The sequence below is a fragment of the Botrytis byssoidea genome, assembly GCF_014898295.1.
Source record: "Botrytis byssoidea strain MUCL 94 chromosome Unknown BBYS_018, whole genome shotgun sequence".
NCBI classification, from domain to species: domain Eukaryota; kingdom Fungi; phylum Ascomycota; class Leotiomycetes; order Helotiales; family Sclerotiniaceae; genus Botrytis; species Botrytis byssoidea.
In genome coordinates, this window is record NW_024065859.1 from 332087 (window position 1) to 350111 (window position 18025).

An 18025-nucleotide genomic window follows, 5' to 3' on the forward strand; every position below is an offset into this window, starting at 1 on the left:
GTACGCCAAGATCTCTGCCGGAGCACCTGCATCTGCGGGGTTTCTCTACAACATTCCGGATTAGGTAGGTAGTCTCTTGCATCTAAGTCTTGGACTCGGCACGTCAGAAACTAATTCCCACAAAATTCAAAATATTCGTTTAACAACTCTAACCCCCCTTTATCCGTTATCTATATATATTCTCGATCAGGCAGGTAGTCTCTAGAAAATATTTTATCAATCAGTGCCAAGGTATAATACAATCATTTCGCATCATCAATCCAATCCAGTCTCAATCCCAAGTCCCTTGTCCATTGTCCAAGGAATCGCCCAATACCACTATCAGAATACGCCATTTAGACCACCCAAAGAACCGTGAATATCCATTTCAACCGACAAATATCTGCGCCATTCACAGAACCAAGACCAGTCTCTCACAGCTACCCCCACTACAACAGACTCAATCCTAACAAAATCGGTGTCCACATGCAACAATGAGCCCACAACATGGTCAGTGTGGACCAGCTGTTTCTGAACTCCCATCCCCACCATCTAGATCGCCGTCTCTCGATCCCCCATCCTGTGACAAAGTAGAATCCTCGTCCATCATGACAACGGCAGAATCGGCAGAATCATTTTTACTATGTTTGCCATCAGAACTCGAGACCCCCAGACTTGCAAGTTCTCGGACATCCATTGTCTTTTGTGCCCAGTATATCAGCGTTTCCTCCAACCTTTCCTTCTCAACTGGTTTACTCAAGTATCCATCCATTCCCGCCTCGAGGCACTTTTCTTGATCTCCTTGGATCGCACTAGCCGTCATAGCTATTACAGGAAGATCTTTCAGTCTACTTTTCGTTTTGGTTTGCATCCTGCCAGTCGGACTCCCCATTTCTGATTCATTCAGATTTGAGTTTCTCGCAGTGGCCACATCTTTTGCGGGTTTTAACGGCCGTATATCATGTTCTAGATACCTTTCATATTCTTTATTCGTCCTTAGAATTTTCGTTGCTTCATAACCATCCATGATTGGCATCTGGACATCCATCAAGATGATATCTGGTCTCGGATTGGATGACCCAGGATTACTCAAGTAATTCAATGCTTCGCGTCCGTTCCAAACGGCTGTTGCTTGAAATCCTAAATTTCGGACAGTTTTCAATGCGATGGTTTGATTGATGGCACTGTACTTGGTAAGCAAGAAATAAAAGGGCGTGCTTGTAACAAATCTGTGCAACTTACTTGTCTTCGACAACCAGAACAAGGATCTCGCCCCGTTCTGCCAGTGGAAGTTTTGGCCCATCATCTTTGTTCTTGTCTCCATTTCGTAGATATGGAGGGAGGACATGATTGGTCTCACTGGTCGAGATTTGTTGATTTATAAATTGTTGTTTTACCTGTCCTCCGTGAGAGCTTGGTCGAAGAGCCAGTGGCGTACTCGGCATAGATTGTGAATCAGAATTATTGTTGGTAAAAGAAAGTTCAAGCTTAGCCGGAGTGTTGGAACGTCGGGGGTAACGGCAATACGAGGATACCTTCAATGGTATTGTGAATGTGGCCGTGCTCCCAACTCCTTCTTCTGAATCAAGAGAAATCGTTCCAGACATCAAAGTTGCAAGCTAGTCTCAGAATCAGTATCTCGAAGCAGGAATTTTAATGAATACAGTGAAGTTCTCTGGTGGAAAGGCATTGGAAGAATGGAAGAAGATACTCACATTCCTAGATATGGTCAGACCCAGACCTGTTCCACCATATAATCTCGCTGTTGAAGAATCCCCCTGGCTGAAGGGTCTGAATAACTTATCCAAGGTCGTTTTAGATATTCCAATTCCCGTATCCTTGATCATGAAGCTGACCTCAATTGTATCATTTCCAATGTTGCCTGAATCCGTTATTCTCTTTCCTTTCGCGCTTATTGTTATAGATCCATTTTCCGTGAATTTAAGCGAATTTGTTAGAAGGTTAGATAGGACTTGTCTGATCCGCCCGGGGTCTCCCAGGACTTCGAGGCTTTCGTCAACCTCATTTTCGTAATTGAATACCAAATTCTTCTGGTTAGCGAAAACGCATAACAATTTACATAGCTCTCCCACGGTGGAACAAAGATTGAATGGAACTTCTTCGATATCGAGACGACCTGATTCGATTTTCGAAAAGTCGAGGATGTCATTCACAATGGTTAGGAGTGCTCTTGCTGAAAGTTGGATGCTAGAAACATATTCGCGTTGCGAAGACGTCAAGGTTGGGTCTTCGTCAAGTAAGTCCACCATACCAATCACGCCCTAATGCCAACACGTTATCACAGTGATCTTTCAACTTGGGCAAAAAATATGAGGGGAAAGACTCACCGCCGTCGGAGTCCGCATCTCATGTGACATCTTTACAAATCCTGTTAGCGTTCTGGAAGTCTTCACGAGGCACCAATAACTCACATTCGCTAGGAATTGACTTTTCATCTGAGATGAATCTTTAGCTGCTTGTTCTTCAATCATCAACCTCGTATTATCCATCTCTAATTGCGCCCGCTTTTCCACGTCCGTAATGTCAATGCTCAAGCCCAAGCATCCGATGACCTTTGGTGCTTGTCCTCCATCATCACTGCTGTGCTCGAGATCTGCCACCAATCGTGTTCGGTAACTTTTGTCTCCTATCTTTTCTTCGCATGTTGCCATTTCGACCTTTCCAGACAATATTTCAAGGACAGAATTTTCATGGCCTAGAAATTTGGAGCACGTTAGTGACGTGGGGTTATTGTCACAGAGGAATAGATGAGATAAACGAACCCGGTATCCCCCCTGGCTGCGTACTTTGCATATGCTCAATGATATTCTTCCCAATCAAATTTTCCTTACTTTGACACGTTTGTTCAGTTTTGGCACCCCACAGCATGGCTCCTTCCGCCATTGTTACCAGTCGATTTTTATCCACACAGAACATATTGACTTCGGCATGAGCCAGAACTGTCAACATTTGATGCTTGTTTCTCTTGGCCTCAATTCGTGACATCACAATATCCGTGATATCTGTATTTGTTCCATACCACTTCAGAACTTCTCCTTTCTCGTCGAGTAATGGGCAAGCTCTCGTGTGCATCCATCTGTATACCCCATCATGCCTTCGATATCGTACCTCAACCTCGCCATCTTGGCGATTTGCCAGTCCATAAGCCCAAGCTTCTCTAAGGGTACTCAAATCGTCTGGATGAATCACTTTCTCATACCCGGCGCCAACGCTTTCCTCCTTAGACATGCCAGTGTATTCGTACCACTATGACATAAGTTAGCTTCGTATGAATTGTGAGCAGACACTAGAATACATCCTTACCCGCCTAGAGTACCAATCGCAATATCCATCCGGTCTTGTAGTCCACACTAGATGTGGCATCAAATCGCAGATAGTTTCATGGCTTCGTAGTAGCTTGTGTTGTTTCTCAATAAGGTATTGTTCGTATTCCTGTATATCTTCGCACCAGCAAATCGCTCCCAAGTAGATCCCAGCTTCGTCATAAAGGCATTCTCCAGAAATTAAAGCTGTCAATCGATCTCCATTTATAGGGTTTATAAATCCAGATCTTTGATCCGCGAACGGTTGTCGAGTTCTTGCCAAGACTGTTCCGAAATATTCATCGGGTGGTAACTGACGAGTGTATCCCTCATCCCATACCTGTAGAGCGTCTCGAAAAATATCCCCTCCGCAGCCATTCTCTCCCCCCATAGACTGTCCTAAGACATCTCGAACTTTGCGGTTCGATAGGTAATATTCACCATCTGCAGTTATCATGAATGCGGGAGTATCAACATTGTCAAAGATTGCATTTCGAAGAGAACAAAAAACATCATCCCTTATGAAGGCTGGTTTATGTTGAGGCTCTTTTACTTTAATTGGCGATGATGTTGAGCCGAGCCCGGAGTAGATCGAATTCCCTTGCAAAGATGTCGGTGATTCAAAGGTGATAATGAAATGAAGGCCCCGATCCTCATTCAAAGCATCAATACAAGCCCGAAATCTTCTTTCCTTCTGATCATCTGGCCTAGATGAATTGCTCACCACCACCTGGAACCCATCAAAAAAGCTCGAATCTTCATCATTTGATGAGGTACCGCCACGTCGAAGATACTCTACCTCACTTAGAACCGGTGACCATGATCGATTATCTAGTAATGTGACTCCCAATTCATCCAAGTCCTTTCCGATCAATGCGCTCTCATCATTCTCAAGAGAATCTGTACTGCCCAATAAAGCTTCTGCTTTCCAGTTTGTCCACAGCGCTTTCCGATACTGATCCAGGACTAGCACAGGCGTAGGCAAATGTTGCAATATAGATAATGGAAGGTCCGTTTTATTCGGGCTCAGATCCAGCGACCGAGATCCATTGGCGCGGTTTCTACCATTCATCACGTCCCACGTTGAAGTCGCCGGCAGTGTTGGAATAGCCTCGAGGTCAAGTGTTTAAGTGTCCCTGCTTCCTATTGAGATGAATTCTTCAGCATATCATTTCTGGTATCAAGAAAGGTGCAAGTTGTAAAAGATGAGAAGTCAAGGTCAAGTACGCGATTGTATTTGGCATGGATCGAAAGAAAACTCACGCATGGACTCCCGGTTCACTGGGGTTGATGGCGTGGGGCACGCCTCTTACGTCTTCTCAAGATCTTGCGTCACTTCAAACTTGCTATTCCATTTTATTTGGACCTTTTAAGGTGAACTTTTCCCTTGTACTGTTAATGAAATTCGATCAATGGACCAGAAAACAAATTCGAGAACAAACAGACTTGAAAAACAAAAATAAATGCTTTACTTCTGGGCTTTCCACGTCATATAAGAACGCCACTCTCGCAACTTTCTTCTGGAATTATCGTTGATCAACTAACAACTAAGATACTCGAATTGAGTTCTGGACATAGTACAACTAGTCTTGAAATAAGAAAAAATTGCCAATGAATTGTCCCTATCGAAAGTATACTAGCATTCATAAGGCCTTGAAGATTTGGGGCACTATAAACTATTATAGTATCAATACTTGATCTATGAAGACTGTTTATTGGCTACCAGTACTCTGGTCTCTCCATTTCGAGGTATTTAAACGCTCAAAACCTCGTGAGACTGGGGGATCGAGGGGATCCACTAGCTTGATCTGGCTGGTATGGATGGATATTGGTTCCACGTCTTATATTTAACATCTAGTCAGAAACGTATTGATGTATGACTCGGTATGAGTAAGGCCATGGGTAAGGCCAACTAGTCTCTGGCTCACAACACATAAACACATATAGGGACTCGCCACTCATGAGGGAGTAGAATCGAGCAATCGAAAGGATCACACAGGATTTGAAGATCTTCAACAACAAATGTCAAAGCACAATCAATTCTTCGCCTAGGGAGCTGGGTTGGTGAAATAAAGTTTAAGAAAATGAGACGGCGTGCTCTATAAGGTCAAGAGATGCCGTCTTGGTGGGTGTGTTCTATTCCCCGAAGTTTAAGCGCGCATTCAGCTGCAGACCTCGGGAAGGTTCGATGCAGGCCGGGGTGCGGGTGATGAAAGTTCTGTGGCGGTAGCTGTGGCTGATCGCTAACTTCTTTCAAACCTCTCAATTTATCACGAACCATCGACAATAGTTTGTAAGTCAAAGCTCTTCCGTAGCAATTGTATTTTTAAAAACTAATAAATACCTTCAAGCAGTTGAAAATTCCAATCTCCCACCCCCGTCTAAATCTAAGATTAGCACGCTATGGGCCTTTTCTCATCCTCGACCCCAGCTTCCTTACCACCCCCCAAAATTGGCGCGGATGGTGCACCTATAGCTCCGGACCGCACACAAAGATCTCGGTGCTGGGAAGCTAGGGATGCTTATTTTAAATGTTTGGATAAAGCAGAAATCATTGATAGTATTACGGAGAAGGACAAGGCGGAGAAAGCATGTGCAGCAGAGAGCAAAGGATTTGAAAGTAACTGTGCTACGAGTTGGGTAAGTTTTCTTCATTGGGAGCTGAGTACAGGCCGGAGTGCCTAGGAAAGAATGTAGACGAGGGGATATCTGAGCTGACTTGGTTGTGGTGTAGGTTCAATACTTCAAAAAACGAAGAGTTATGGAATACCAGCGCGACCAAACTTTACAAAGACTTAAAGCCGAAGGAGCGCAGGAGATGCCAGGCCAAATAGGACCTCCAGGTCCAGGGCAAAGGCCATGATGATATGAGGAAATATAATAAATGTACAACAGCACATGGGTGGAGTAATTGACTTACAAAAGGAATCGAATCACGATAATGACCATCTCCTAATTTATACCACCACCTTGAGTTTCAATCGCGTGCAGCAGTGGCGTGTTTCGTCGAAGATTTCGCAAAGAAGTTTGTGTATTGGGAAATGCAAGCGACAGACAGAATTGGGCCAATTCGGAATGTGCACTGCAAATTTGTTAGGCATTTCCTCCAGGTCCTCGCAACCATTGGGCACTGGGTTCACATCCCAAGTTTCTATGTACCCAACCAGACTTGCTCTTGCTGTCATAATGCTCGTTGATATTATATCAACATTTTGTCAACTCGTGGTGGCGTGCAAGACTCTCCATTTCAATGCCTGGCGACCCTGCACTGCATGTATACAGCCTTTGCATCCTCTGTGTGGCACCATAATTGCGTGAATGAAGGACGTACCAGGAACCTCGTAACGGACTTTATATTAAACAGAAGGGCCAGAATGACTTGGTGAAAGATTTCACTTTACTGTTCGAACCAGTCTTCGTAAAGAGTAAACAATATGTTCCTTTTGCATCAAACATACGCAAAATAACAGGAACCTCTGCCCCTAAATGCTCTAAGTTTCGGGATTATAATACGAGCAGAAACGCTTGAGACACGTACCTTTCAACCTTCCGTGTCATGTTCGTTCCCCGGATCTGCATTCACATGTGTGAAACATTTTTATATTCGAGTTTCACGCCCAGACATCTTGTTTCGGTCTTTTATAATTCTTCTCCTCCCCCCAAATATAAACACCATATTTGTTAAATAAAGACTTGGATGAACGATTATTCAGATATCATTTCTACAATTCCTATCAACATCTGGAAGCCAGCTTAGTCACTTTGAGTTTTTACCGCTTCCAAAATCAAACCCTTCATCGGCAGAATAATCGTAATCTCAAACAACATCACACTCACTCGACTATCATGACTATATCCGCACCCCAGCGACCTCCTCCTCTCCAAACAGGCTCAACGCCACCAGCCTCCACGCACAAATCTCAAATTCGTGAGAAGGTTTGGGAAGAATTGCGCCATGTCGCTATCCCAGACTCAAGATTCGACCACGACTACTCTTCATTCATATGCGATTTCGTGGGTTCCAATGATGCAGGTCGTCACTTAATTAATTTAGATTGTTATATGTCTGCCGAGACAATATTCATCGCTCCCGACAATTGTTTGCAGGAACTACGATGTCAGGCTCTGAAAGATGGGAAAATTGTCATTTGTACAACATATGGGATTAGAAGGGGGTTTTTCCTGTTAAATCCTAAGGAAATTCCGGAACGCAAGTGGGAGGTTGCGAGCTATCTGGATGGAATGGAAAGATATGGGAGACACATCACATTGACTGCGATACGAAGCGAAGGATTAAGAATACCATTGATGGTGACTGGAACCGGCGCCATAAATTACAAGGGTCTTCGATTTGGAAAGGGTCATGGATTTTTCGACTTAGAATGGGGAATGTTATATTCGATAGGGGCTGTGAATAAGGATACGAAAATAATAGCGTTGGTTCATGAATGTCAAGTACTGGAGGAAGAATTCAAAGGCGATCAGTGGGATACGGGATGCGATTATGTGATTACGAATAAAAGAGTCATTACCGTTGCTGGAGCGGCAAAACCGGGTTATGGCATTATATGGGATAAATTGGATAGAGGAATGCTGGAGGATATCGAGTCGCTGAGAGAGTTGAAGAATATCATCTCGCCGCCGGAGTTGAAATCTCCGCAGGAGCATATGGATTTCTCGGAAGAGGCGAGGTTGTATATGGATTACGCAAGTTTTGACTTTTAAAGCGCGGAATGGGATAAGAATACATATTGGGCAATTTAAGGTCAACGGTTGGCAATTTGTTTATGCCAGATTTGGTTCAATACATTGCTTAAATGGCTACAGCACTTCTACATAATGTTCTCAACGTGAATGACGACAGCAAGCGATTGCTTATGGCAGTCCAAAATCTTCAAATCGTGAAAGCAAAGCTATTCATATATTGTCCAAGGGTATCCAATAGTCCAAAATAGCAATCGAATGCAGAAATCAAAACCTTCTAATCATCATAGTGACGTCCAGCCTATGAAAACTGCTACATTTCCTTAACCATCACAAAACATAACCATCATATTCCTCCTCAGATCCCAATTTCTACCATGACAAAAGCCATACAAATGCGCATTCCCCCAAAGCGCGAATGCCCGGCCCAGCGCCGCATTTCCTCTCCTCTCATCGGTTTCAAAAAGGAGACTGACCTACCACTCGAAAAATATAAATACATTTCTTCTCTACGCCATCCGGTGCTAAATCTAGGTAACACTCCTTCGTAACCAGTGACATATGCGGCATCTGAACCCCCGTCGCCGCACTCATAATACTCTCATTCGCTTTTCAGCATGACCTGGACTCCTCTTCCTCATTGAAGCCCTTTAAGGATCTAGAATTGAGGAACGAGGTTTGAATAGATGTGGCGCAACTTCATATACCATGCCTAGGTAGATAAAACATCTTCAGCTTCCGCGGCTTATTATTGACTCCAATAACCATCTTCTCTTGCAATATTCATCTCATTCGTATGTAATCTCTGTGTAAATTTCATATCCACATCATCCGTTGCCTCCTTAGTCCTCCTATGAAAAAATGGTAGGTCAAAATTTGAAATTTTAATGAGTTGTAAGCAAGAATCGTGGTTTGATTGTCGTTAAAGAGGGAACTGATAATCAAACATTGGGATCAGAATGTCATCAGGCGACAGCACTGTACGTCGCGATGTATTGAAAACATGGTAGTCACCAGATATGTTGATCCAATGATCATTTACGCGTCAAAACAAATGCGGAAAGAAGTATTAAAGGGCGCAGAACTTCAAATTTAACGTTCTAGGTCGAAGGAAAAGTAAAGGTGACCAATTTTAAGATTGCAAAATAAGACATTGGGCACTGTCAATGCATAGCCACGGCATAGTGACGTTAATGATTGAATTCGGGATTTGCCAAAATAATATTTCATATGTCTTCTATCGTTCACTAAATGATACCGACCTGCAACCTCACCTTCACCACAATCCATATTTACAATGAAATCGAATCTCCAGCGTCTCGAGTTCGGAAGCGAAGATGACTTCAAAGAAATGATGACAGCTTGTTGGGAAGCATTTGAGAACCCTTTCAATTCCTATCTTCGAATAGTCTATTATCTCAAAGATGACTCTCCCCAGGAACGAGAGCGATCTATCCAGATAGCCACAGAATCTGCTTTAAGACACCATGCACAGAGATCTCCTAATAGTTGTTGGATGAAGATTATTGAGCCTACGCATGGAAAGCTGGTCGGAGCTGCAAATTGGATTTATTTCGAAGGAAATTTAGACACTGTCAACGATACAAATCCAGTCGTTGCTCTTTGGTGGCCCGAGGGAATCGGCCGAGAATATGCCAACAATTTCATTCGACAGATTGAGGCCCATAAGTATTACCTACATTGTAATCGACCATACTTGCGTAAGTATAAGCGTATCTGATATTGTACTCGCCGGGAACACAGGATCCATGCTAAAGTCGCAATATTGCAGTCTTGAACATCGCGTTCACCATTCCAGAATTTCGAAGAAAGGGTGCTATGAAGTTGGTGATGGATTGGGGTATCGAAAAAGCTGATGTATTGGGCGTCGATGCATATGTAGAGGCGACCGAGACGGGAAGATTACTATACGAAAAGTATGGATTCATGACATACTACAAGGTGGTGGTTGACACCAGTATTGAAAATTTAAGTACGACTTGGAAAGATCTGGAAGAAACACTGTCTCCTAAGCCTCAGTGAGCACTACTCAGAATCTTGATTGTGTATGGGCAATGACTGATGTCGACAGATACTTCATGTGGCGACCCATTAAGGGAGAATTCGAGGTTGGAAAAACATGGCTACCATGGGGGACTGAGCCTTTTGTTCCCTTGGGGTAGTCACTCTGTGGCCAATATTAAGTAAGAACATTCCCTTACCCCAAACTGGGACTCGATGCACTTTTATTCGAGATACATTCGCTGATCTGAAATCCAAAGGAAAGGTTTTCTACATGGAGTGATTAACATAGACATAGTCAAGCTTCTCATAGTGTGAATCTTTACATTTAGATTGATTGTGTCTTGCTTGATGCCACCACGTCCCTCAACCCCTATGAATTTTGCTCCGCAGATAATGTATCGATTCGCAAGTAAAAAGGTCGCGATGGCAATGTCTTTGTGAGTAATGATTATCGTTAAATATCAGACGTCGCAGAGTTTCGCGAGAGCACATTAGTTAGTTAATACGGGCTGAAGTCTTGGCTCTAGGAGAGACAGAAATCTTCCGGCTCTCTTCTCCTCAACAAATGCCTCTTCATTTGTCATGTATCTCGGATGATCTCTCGTATTTCGATTCGATATATAACGAAGGTAGACGATGTCGAGAAGATTGTCCTTGGGCAAGGCTCATCTATCCATGGTATGAAAGCGCGTATAGCCGTTTCACATTGGAGCTAACCTCATGTGCACATGTCGTGCGAGGAAACTTCGGATTAACTTCGGATTACCTTCGCGCTTAATCCTGATCCAAGGTAAGATATCTCTGAGAATGGCCGACATGGTACCAAGGTTCCGCTTTTTGTCAATATTCTAATGCATGAATATCCCAATAATTGGAGATGATGAAAAAACGAAAGCTGCGTACAAGGGCGTGTCTTTGATGATTGCCGGGCAAAATAACCTAACTCACTAATATTTACTATATGATTTTTAAAATGAATATAACTTTATAAATATTAATAAGCTTATTTTATCAAATTTATATATAAATCTTGATATAAAAAATTATTCGAATTTGAAAAGATTTTTCAAATATTATTCTTATTTTAATTGCTATTGAATTTCAAAATAAATGAGTTTGTGCTTATTTTGATAAGGAAATATCACTGTGCACAGACCCGGCATTCATCAAAGACACGCCCTCGTAATCATTTTACGGATTAATATTTCACCAGGATCATTCAAGAGTCCTCAAAATGAAGTCTTGGACACTGGAATAGCTCTTTTAGCCGCCAGTCTACCTTTAATTAGAACTTCAACCGTTCTAAACATATTTAATCCAGCGGGTCACTCTTTTGGATGGCTGTTGTGTCAAGATATCTATTTGCCTTTTAAGATCATCCGAGACACTGCGCCGCCAACATACATTACACATGTCTCTGCCCTAGATCTTTGTATATTACTTGCAATTGCTTGCAATGAGCTTGTTGCACTCGAAGGAGAATCCCCATTACATTACAATTCATTAATCCGATCGTTCCGAGTTTTATTTCAGATTCTCTCATTTTTGGTAAAGTTATCAAAGAATGAGGCGAACTCGTGCACTCGCTACTTTTGGCGCCATCGTTTTCATAGCTTTGATCGCTAGTCTTTCACATTTAAACTCTGACGATTTATCGAGTTATATTCCGCAGAAAGCTTACAATTATTTTCATTACGAGACACCACCAGATTCAGAAGAGATCTTAAGGCTGAATGGAATCTTGGAGGAGTTTTTATCTCGCCCGGTTCTATCTTACAATGAGGCTGTCTCAATAAATTCCCAAACCTGCCCGGTTAATGGGACGAACTTTGACCGAGGTGCTGTTGACGGAAATGTGAAAACATGGGCAGACATACCTTCATCTCAGATTTATGCGTGGCGCAAAGGTATCACAACGAATTTACGTCGCAAACAAATTGAGGCGATTAGCAAAGCGAGCTCGTCATCACCTTCTAGCGCCGACGTGCCGGGAATGGAGAAGAAGATCAAAAGAGGAATTGTAATGGCCGCGGGAGATCGACACGCCCTGATTCGTGCGCGAACTTCTCTTAGACTTCTGAAGTCTTACAACTGCACATTACCAGTCGAAATATTTCATTTCGACTCCGAATTATCTGCGCCTGCTCTTAGTAGTATTCTCTCCGATCTAAAAGAGTTGCAAAATTCTGATTCCGGTACTAGCGGCATTAATGTTACAATGCGTGTAGTAGGAGACGTATCCAAAGGGTCGGGGTGGAAAGATTTTCAAATAAAGGGAGCCGCTATTCAGCAGTCTTCATTTGACGATATCTTGTATCTAGATACAGATTCTTATCCTCTACGGAATCCCGAATATCTGTTTGAAGGAAGAGAATGGAGAGATACAGGACTTTTATTATGGCCTGATTATTCAAAATCTCATCCCACCAATCCAATGTGGCGGTTGTTGGGTCAGCAATGTCGAAATGAATACGAAGGAGAATCTGGGCAGGTCATGATATCTCGAACTCGTCATCAGGATATCCTATGGTTGATTGAGTATTTTGCACTTCATCATGAAGAATTCTATGGATTTATGGGAGGTGATCGGGATTCGTTTCGGGCTGCTGCACTTCTTCTTGGAAAGCCATGGACCGGCCCAGGAAGAGTGAATGCTGTTGGAGCTGCAAAGATACCCGGAAATCCTCAATCGGGAGGACATACGATGCTTCAAGCAGATCCGTATGGAAAGTGGATGTTCGTACATGCGAATCTGATTAAGCATTCTCATTTCCAGAAGCCACTTTGGGCGCAGGTTCATAGAATCCGCGATGATTCTTTCAAGGAAGGTACCACATATGGTAATATTGATTCGCCAAATGAAAAGATCGGGGAGGGTATAAAATTAGATGTAGCTGTCAACCCTAGATTGGTAACGAGTATGTCTACTTTCGATGGATATGCTGAAGATTTGGTTGTCGTTGAAGATTGGGATTCATACGACGAATTGAAAGGATTCGAAGAGAAGTGGTTTGGTTTTGGTGGCGTACATTAATTATACATAACTGGTGCTTTAGATTTCTTGGATTTTGTGTATTCTCGATCGGGGACGAGCAGGTACGCTGGGACAGATTGTATATAAACCGCACATATTGGATCCGGAGCGTCTGGTAGTAATATAATTTGTTATCCAAACTCGAAAGCTGATGGTATTGAACGTCATTTTTGAACGGCCTTTTACTGAGAGTCCTACAATTGAGATTGAATCTATTTTGAATGTTGAATTGTGTACAGACACTAGGAGCTTTTAATTGTCAGGTTGCAATCCGGACGATTGGCGATTGGAAACACTGTTCAGGACCCATCTATGTAAAACGACTAACCAAGCTCTTCAGGCGTGCATCAGTCTTATACGTCTCCAAAACACTCTTCTTCCAATGCGAAATAGCCTTCGTCCCCTCTCCCAAAAGGTTACATAAACTAACGCCAACAAGTTTGCTCATTCTGGATCTAGAGCCAGTCCCCAAAGAATCCTTCCTGTTCTTTCATCGATATCTGAACGCAGGTTACACTCATTATTACCCACTAAGTTCTCATTTTTGTGAAGATCGTGATACATGCTCTTTTCTCATCTGCCTTTTCTTCTGGTAAGATATTATAGATATAGCTTGCTTCCCCAGTGCTAAAACTCTATGAAAGATTTCAATGACACCAGTACGTTTAGTCGATTACACATGCATCAATTAGTTCAAGAATCTCGAATCGGGGTTGTCACTCAAGATTTTAAATTCAGGCTGGATATAAAGGTGGTTTACAATCTTCAAACCTGGGCAGACGATCCGGAAGTCTCACTTCCATGATATTCTTGAGATAATTCCGGAAATCATTTCAATGATATGTTGCATATCTGGATAAGTGATAAGAAGAATTAGCTTCAAGACAGATATCTAGAAACCACGAGCTAACGCTTCCTAAGCTCGCTTACTTATTTAGTATACTTTAGCGTTTAGGGGGTTTGTACCAGCTGGGTTTGTTGCATGTCTGGATAAGAGACAAGGACGATTTGCTTCAAACTAATATGGAGAAAGTCTGTGATGTAATGTTGTGAGGTAGGCTTCGAGGTTGGATTTCGCAATGTTGGAAATAGGAAGCCCAGCGGATTATCGTTGTCTGTTAGGTAGGATGGCATGAGAGATAGTGTATGATGAGCGGTCCATTCAGGTATATTTTCAGAATCGCCCATGATTCCTATTCGCCGTATCTCGTTGTTTTATCACGTCATCTCCATGCTATTCAAAATTATCATTGGAGGAGAATAATGTTGAACACCTGGAGCTTGGGCTCATTAAGTCTCGAATTCAAATCATTCTTTTTTTAGCTTGTTCATTCGAATCACTCCTCCATTCCACCGAAAAGAATCGCAAATCATATCTGGATAAACCAGCTCCATTAATCAGCTATTCATCTATGGATGAACCAAGTACTATCAAATATAGACATCTTATATCTCAACACCCAACCCAACACCGACAAACCCTGGTATCGATCCTCAATCCCGCATTCACTAAAAGAATACCCCTTGAAATATGTAGGAAATATATCAAGACAAGACCTGATTAAGACTATTTCGTCCTATCCATTTCTCCCTTATAGTAGTACAAATGCAACAATCACATCTCACTCCACTCGACACCATCTCAAGCATAGAAAGCTTGAAAATAAAATAAAAGCAATCCATGCATTCCACTAGAACCCGAAAGAAGTTCTCAAAAACTAAACTCCTCAGGTTAAAACAAGAACAAGTTCGTTAAACACACCACTCCCAATACCACAAATGAAATCCTCACTTTATCAGAGTCCGCCGAAATGGTAGTTTGTTGCGCCCCTGTTGTCCCATTGATTCCCGTAGCTTCACTTGATATTCCAGTGCTGGAAGGTGGATTGATATAGAGTGTCGATTTGGATGTGCTTCCCGAAGCAGGGGTCGCAGTGCTGAAAGACAAGACGGAGGTATCATAAGCACCTGCAGTGGTCATGGCTGAAGTTTCTAAGGCTGAAGTTTCTAAAGCTGCAGTTCCTGTTCCTATTTTGGTCGAGTTATTGTAAGGGCCGACTAGAGTTCCGGTTCCATAGTAGCCTGTGCCTGCTGAATAACCGGATCCGTAACCAGTGGCATACGCGCTCCCAGTGGAGGCATCGCATGTCACAACGGTGAGCCATCCGGTCGTAGTGGTCCATACTGTGGAGCCGCTGGTCTTGGTTTGGACGGTTGAGGTGGAGTAAGTTGTGAGAGTGACTGATTTATCAGAGGTAATTTGGATGGTAGTGTGGGAGGTAATGTCGGAGGCATATGTTGGAACAATGGGGGCCGACGTTACAGCGGTTCCCCATGTGTATTTAGAGGAGGTTTTGGCTCCCGTTCCCCATGCTGAGGCACTAGTCCAGCTGGAAGCTACGGATGTATATGCATGAGCAGATGAAGCTACACCAGAGGCAGCTGAATAAGTTTAGTGGCTAAGTTTGAAAGAGAGGATGTGGGCAAAGTTACCTGTTTCTGATGCTGGAGGCCACCACATAGAATTTGATGAAATTGAGCTAGCTACTTCAGAGACAACAGAGGCACCACAATCTCCAGTTGCAGTCTCTGTAACGGTTACAGTCGAGGGTCCAGCTGCTGGAGCTGTATATGCTGCCGGAGCTGAAGGTGCTACCCAGCTTGATGCTTTAGATGTGACTTCCGATGCCACGCTTGCAGTAGATACCACACTAGCCGCATAACCGGAAGCGGTCGTTTTTCCTGGACAATTTGTAACAGTATCTGCGCAAGAAATTATGGTTGATGTATCCGTGATTGATACTACATCAGTTACCACTTGTGCTAAAGAAGGTGTCAATTGACCAAGGATAATCGACCCAAGTCCGAGTATATATGTAGCTCGAGCCATTCTTGTGACTTTATTGAGGCTGACTATAATATAAGCCAAGAGGTATATTTGCGATCTGTTACTTAAATTTTTGACGTATAAGGATGACAAAAGGAAAAGAGGAGAAGGAGCGTGGGAAGATACCAAGGTTTGTTAAAAGCAAGAGCTTGAGTATACTAGTCAGACAGGTTATCTAAAGCCTTTCAAGGCTTGGATGATACGATAAAGACAAACAAATGAAATGTTGGTGGTAAGATATAATAACAATGCTAAATAAAGACAGAAAATGGAGGCTTAGAAATGAGTGGCACGAGTAAGTCAGAACAAACTTATGCAAACAAAAGCAAGGCAGATGCAAAGAATGTTGGCTTGTAATATGTAGACGTTCTTATGTTAGTTGGAGGTCTAGAATATGGAACAGTGATCCTACAAGTTCAAACCTTGATGAGGACACGAATTTGGTGGAGATTTGAGGTCTGATAACCCTTATACCATACGCCTAAGCCATAAGGTCCATCTGCCTTTCCGACGTTGGTCATCTATTTCTTCTTCGTATGATGTCTATAAGGCCGGATTCCGATAAGAAGGAATCACAGCCCTATTTAGGCGCCCAAATTGAGAAACGAACCAATAATTTGTTTTTCCTTCCACGGGACGACGTATGATGGAAGATTACAATCTTCGCATTCGATACTAATATATGAAGACTTATCATTGTCGTAACCTGCATCATAGTTTCTGAGAAGCATTCTGCATTCTACGAAGCAGATTCTCCATACTAGCTGCCTGCATGAGAGCAATAGGACGATCCACACCCTACTGCATCGATCGTTTCAGTATCTCGGAGGCTGCAGACAAAACATATTATTCCCCATTAAAAAAAAACCTCATTTATATAGCATATGATAAAAACATTGGTTTCGAATATCTCATATCTATAGAAATGTGGATTTTCATGATCACGACAAGGTGCGGCTGTGAGGTCCTTTGAAGTAGGCATTGCAGCCGCGCGTTTGCAAACTAACCCAACCGGATACACCTCGCAGTGACCGATTATCATATTCCTACAACGGGGAATTTTTTTGGGTGACTGGAGTCGAAAAACCAGAATTTCAAATGAATTATTGTAAGGGCTTTCAAGACATCTTTTGATTCATCATTCCCGTGAATTCAATGTAACAAATAAGTTGGTTCGAAACTAAACCACAGACGAGAAAATATAATGAAATATACAGAGGTGCAGATTCTTTGGAAACAATTAGGGTCGCAAGTTGGGCTAGTATTGGATTAGGCAAAATCCTTCGGTACATGACCAATGGCCATTCGAGAAATATAAGTTGCTACAGCTGCACACACCTCGAACAGAAAAATGTGAGGAGCCGTCTAATTGACAGCAAGTCATCTACCTAGCTTGGCCAGTAATCGAGTGATATATGAAAAAATGCGGGGGAAAAAATAACCCGGTGCGGCGTGATAAGATACATAGATGAACAGAGAAAGTCTTCATGAATTTTACTGATAGAACAGAGAGACGAGTAGATATAATGACTAGGCATCAATTGATTATCTACCTTGACTAGGACTTCAATTTTCTTGTCTCTTTAATGCCACATGCAAGGGGATTACCTCAATGAATGACTCATGTTACCTTAAGCAAAATTAAAGGTGAACAGATCAATGAGGAAGTTGTGAATCGATACGTGAAGCAAACTTATCTCAGTCCATATCATGTATCAACACTTTATATTCGTGAACATGATCTTTTCGCTTGTTGCCAAAATGTAATTGGTCCTTGAAGTAACAGAAAAAACGAATGCTCTGAATTTCTTAAAATTCCAGTAAGTCCATGGTTGCTGAAACAACTCACTAAGAGCGACCGTAGCCCTAGAGGCAGCTATTGGAAATGTGACTTCAGAGCTGGTTTCTCGTCTCATAACGGTACCCATATTGAATATAGATAGCAAGACGTTCGACATAAACAATAGAAGAAGGTAAGAAAGGAGAAGCAAACCTTCTCTAGCCCGCAAGTATTATGAGGAATATTGAGGGGGGGGGGGAGTTGAGAAGACAGAATAAGCAAATGTAACGGTA

At 42.5% G+C, this 18025-nt stretch overlaps 6 protein-coding genes across 6 annotated transcripts; 4 read left to right on the forward strand and 2 right to left on the reverse strand.

The window, feature by feature from the left end:
* Window positions 1–490: 490 nt before the first annotated feature.
* EAE97_008470 (uncharacterized protein) lies at window positions 491–4374 on the reverse strand (the record flags this gene model as incomplete). Its single annotated transcript, XM_038878985.1, has 7 exons — window positions 491–1163; window positions 1222–1598; window positions 1695–2261; window positions 2328–2357; window positions 2412–2695; window positions 2763–3246; window positions 3304–4374. The coding sequence occupies 7 exons, from the start codon at window positions 4372–4374 to the stop codon at window positions 491–493; spliced, it is 3486 nt and encodes a 1161-aa protein (XP_038730067.1).
* Window positions 4375–5705: 1331 nt separating this feature from the next.
* EAE97_008471 (uncharacterized protein) lies at window positions 5706–6165 on the forward strand (the record flags this gene model as incomplete). Its single annotated transcript, XM_038878986.1, has 2 exons — window positions 5706–5942; window positions 6037–6165. 2 exons carry the CDS (start codon window positions 5706–5708, stop codon window positions 6163–6165), a joined length of 366 nt encoding a protein of 121 aa, XP_038730068.1.
* A 983-nt stretch (window positions 6166–7148) lies between these two features.
* EAE97_008472 (uncharacterized protein) lies at window positions 7149–8755 on the forward strand (the record flags this gene model as incomplete). The annotated part of the gene is made up of 1 exon (XM_038878987.1): window positions 7149–8755. One exon carries the CDS (start codon window positions 7149–7151, stop codon window positions 8025–8027), a length of 879 nt encoding a protein of 292 aa, XP_038730069.1. The 3' UTR covers window positions 8028–8755.
* Window positions 8756–9303: 548 nt separating this feature from the next.
* EAE97_008473 (uncharacterized protein) lies at window positions 9304–10189 on the forward strand (the record flags this gene model as incomplete). Its single annotated transcript, XM_038878988.1, has 3 exons — window positions 9304–9727; window positions 9799–10045; window positions 10099–10189. 3 exons carry the CDS (start codon window positions 9304–9306, stop codon window positions 10187–10189), a joined length of 762 nt encoding a protein of 253 aa, XP_038730070.1.
* A 1406-nt stretch (window positions 10190–11595) lies between these two features.
* EAE97_008474 (uncharacterized protein) lies at window positions 11596–13065 on the forward strand (the record flags this gene model as incomplete). The annotated part of the gene is made up of 1 exon (XM_038878989.1): window positions 11596–13065. One exon carries the CDS (start codon window positions 11596–11598, stop codon window positions 13063–13065), a length of 1470 nt encoding a protein of 489 aa, XP_038730071.1.
* Window positions 13066–14797: 1732 nt separating this feature from the next.
* Window positions 14798–15955, reverse strand: EAE97_008475 (uncharacterized protein; the record flags this gene model as incomplete). Its single annotated transcript, XM_038878990.1, has 2 exons — window positions 14798–15507; window positions 15559–15955. The coding sequence occupies 2 exons, from the start codon at window positions 15953–15955 to the stop codon at window positions 14798–14800; spliced, it is 1107 nt and encodes a 368-aa protein (XP_038730072.1).
* Window positions 15956–18025: the final 2070 nt, after the last annotated feature.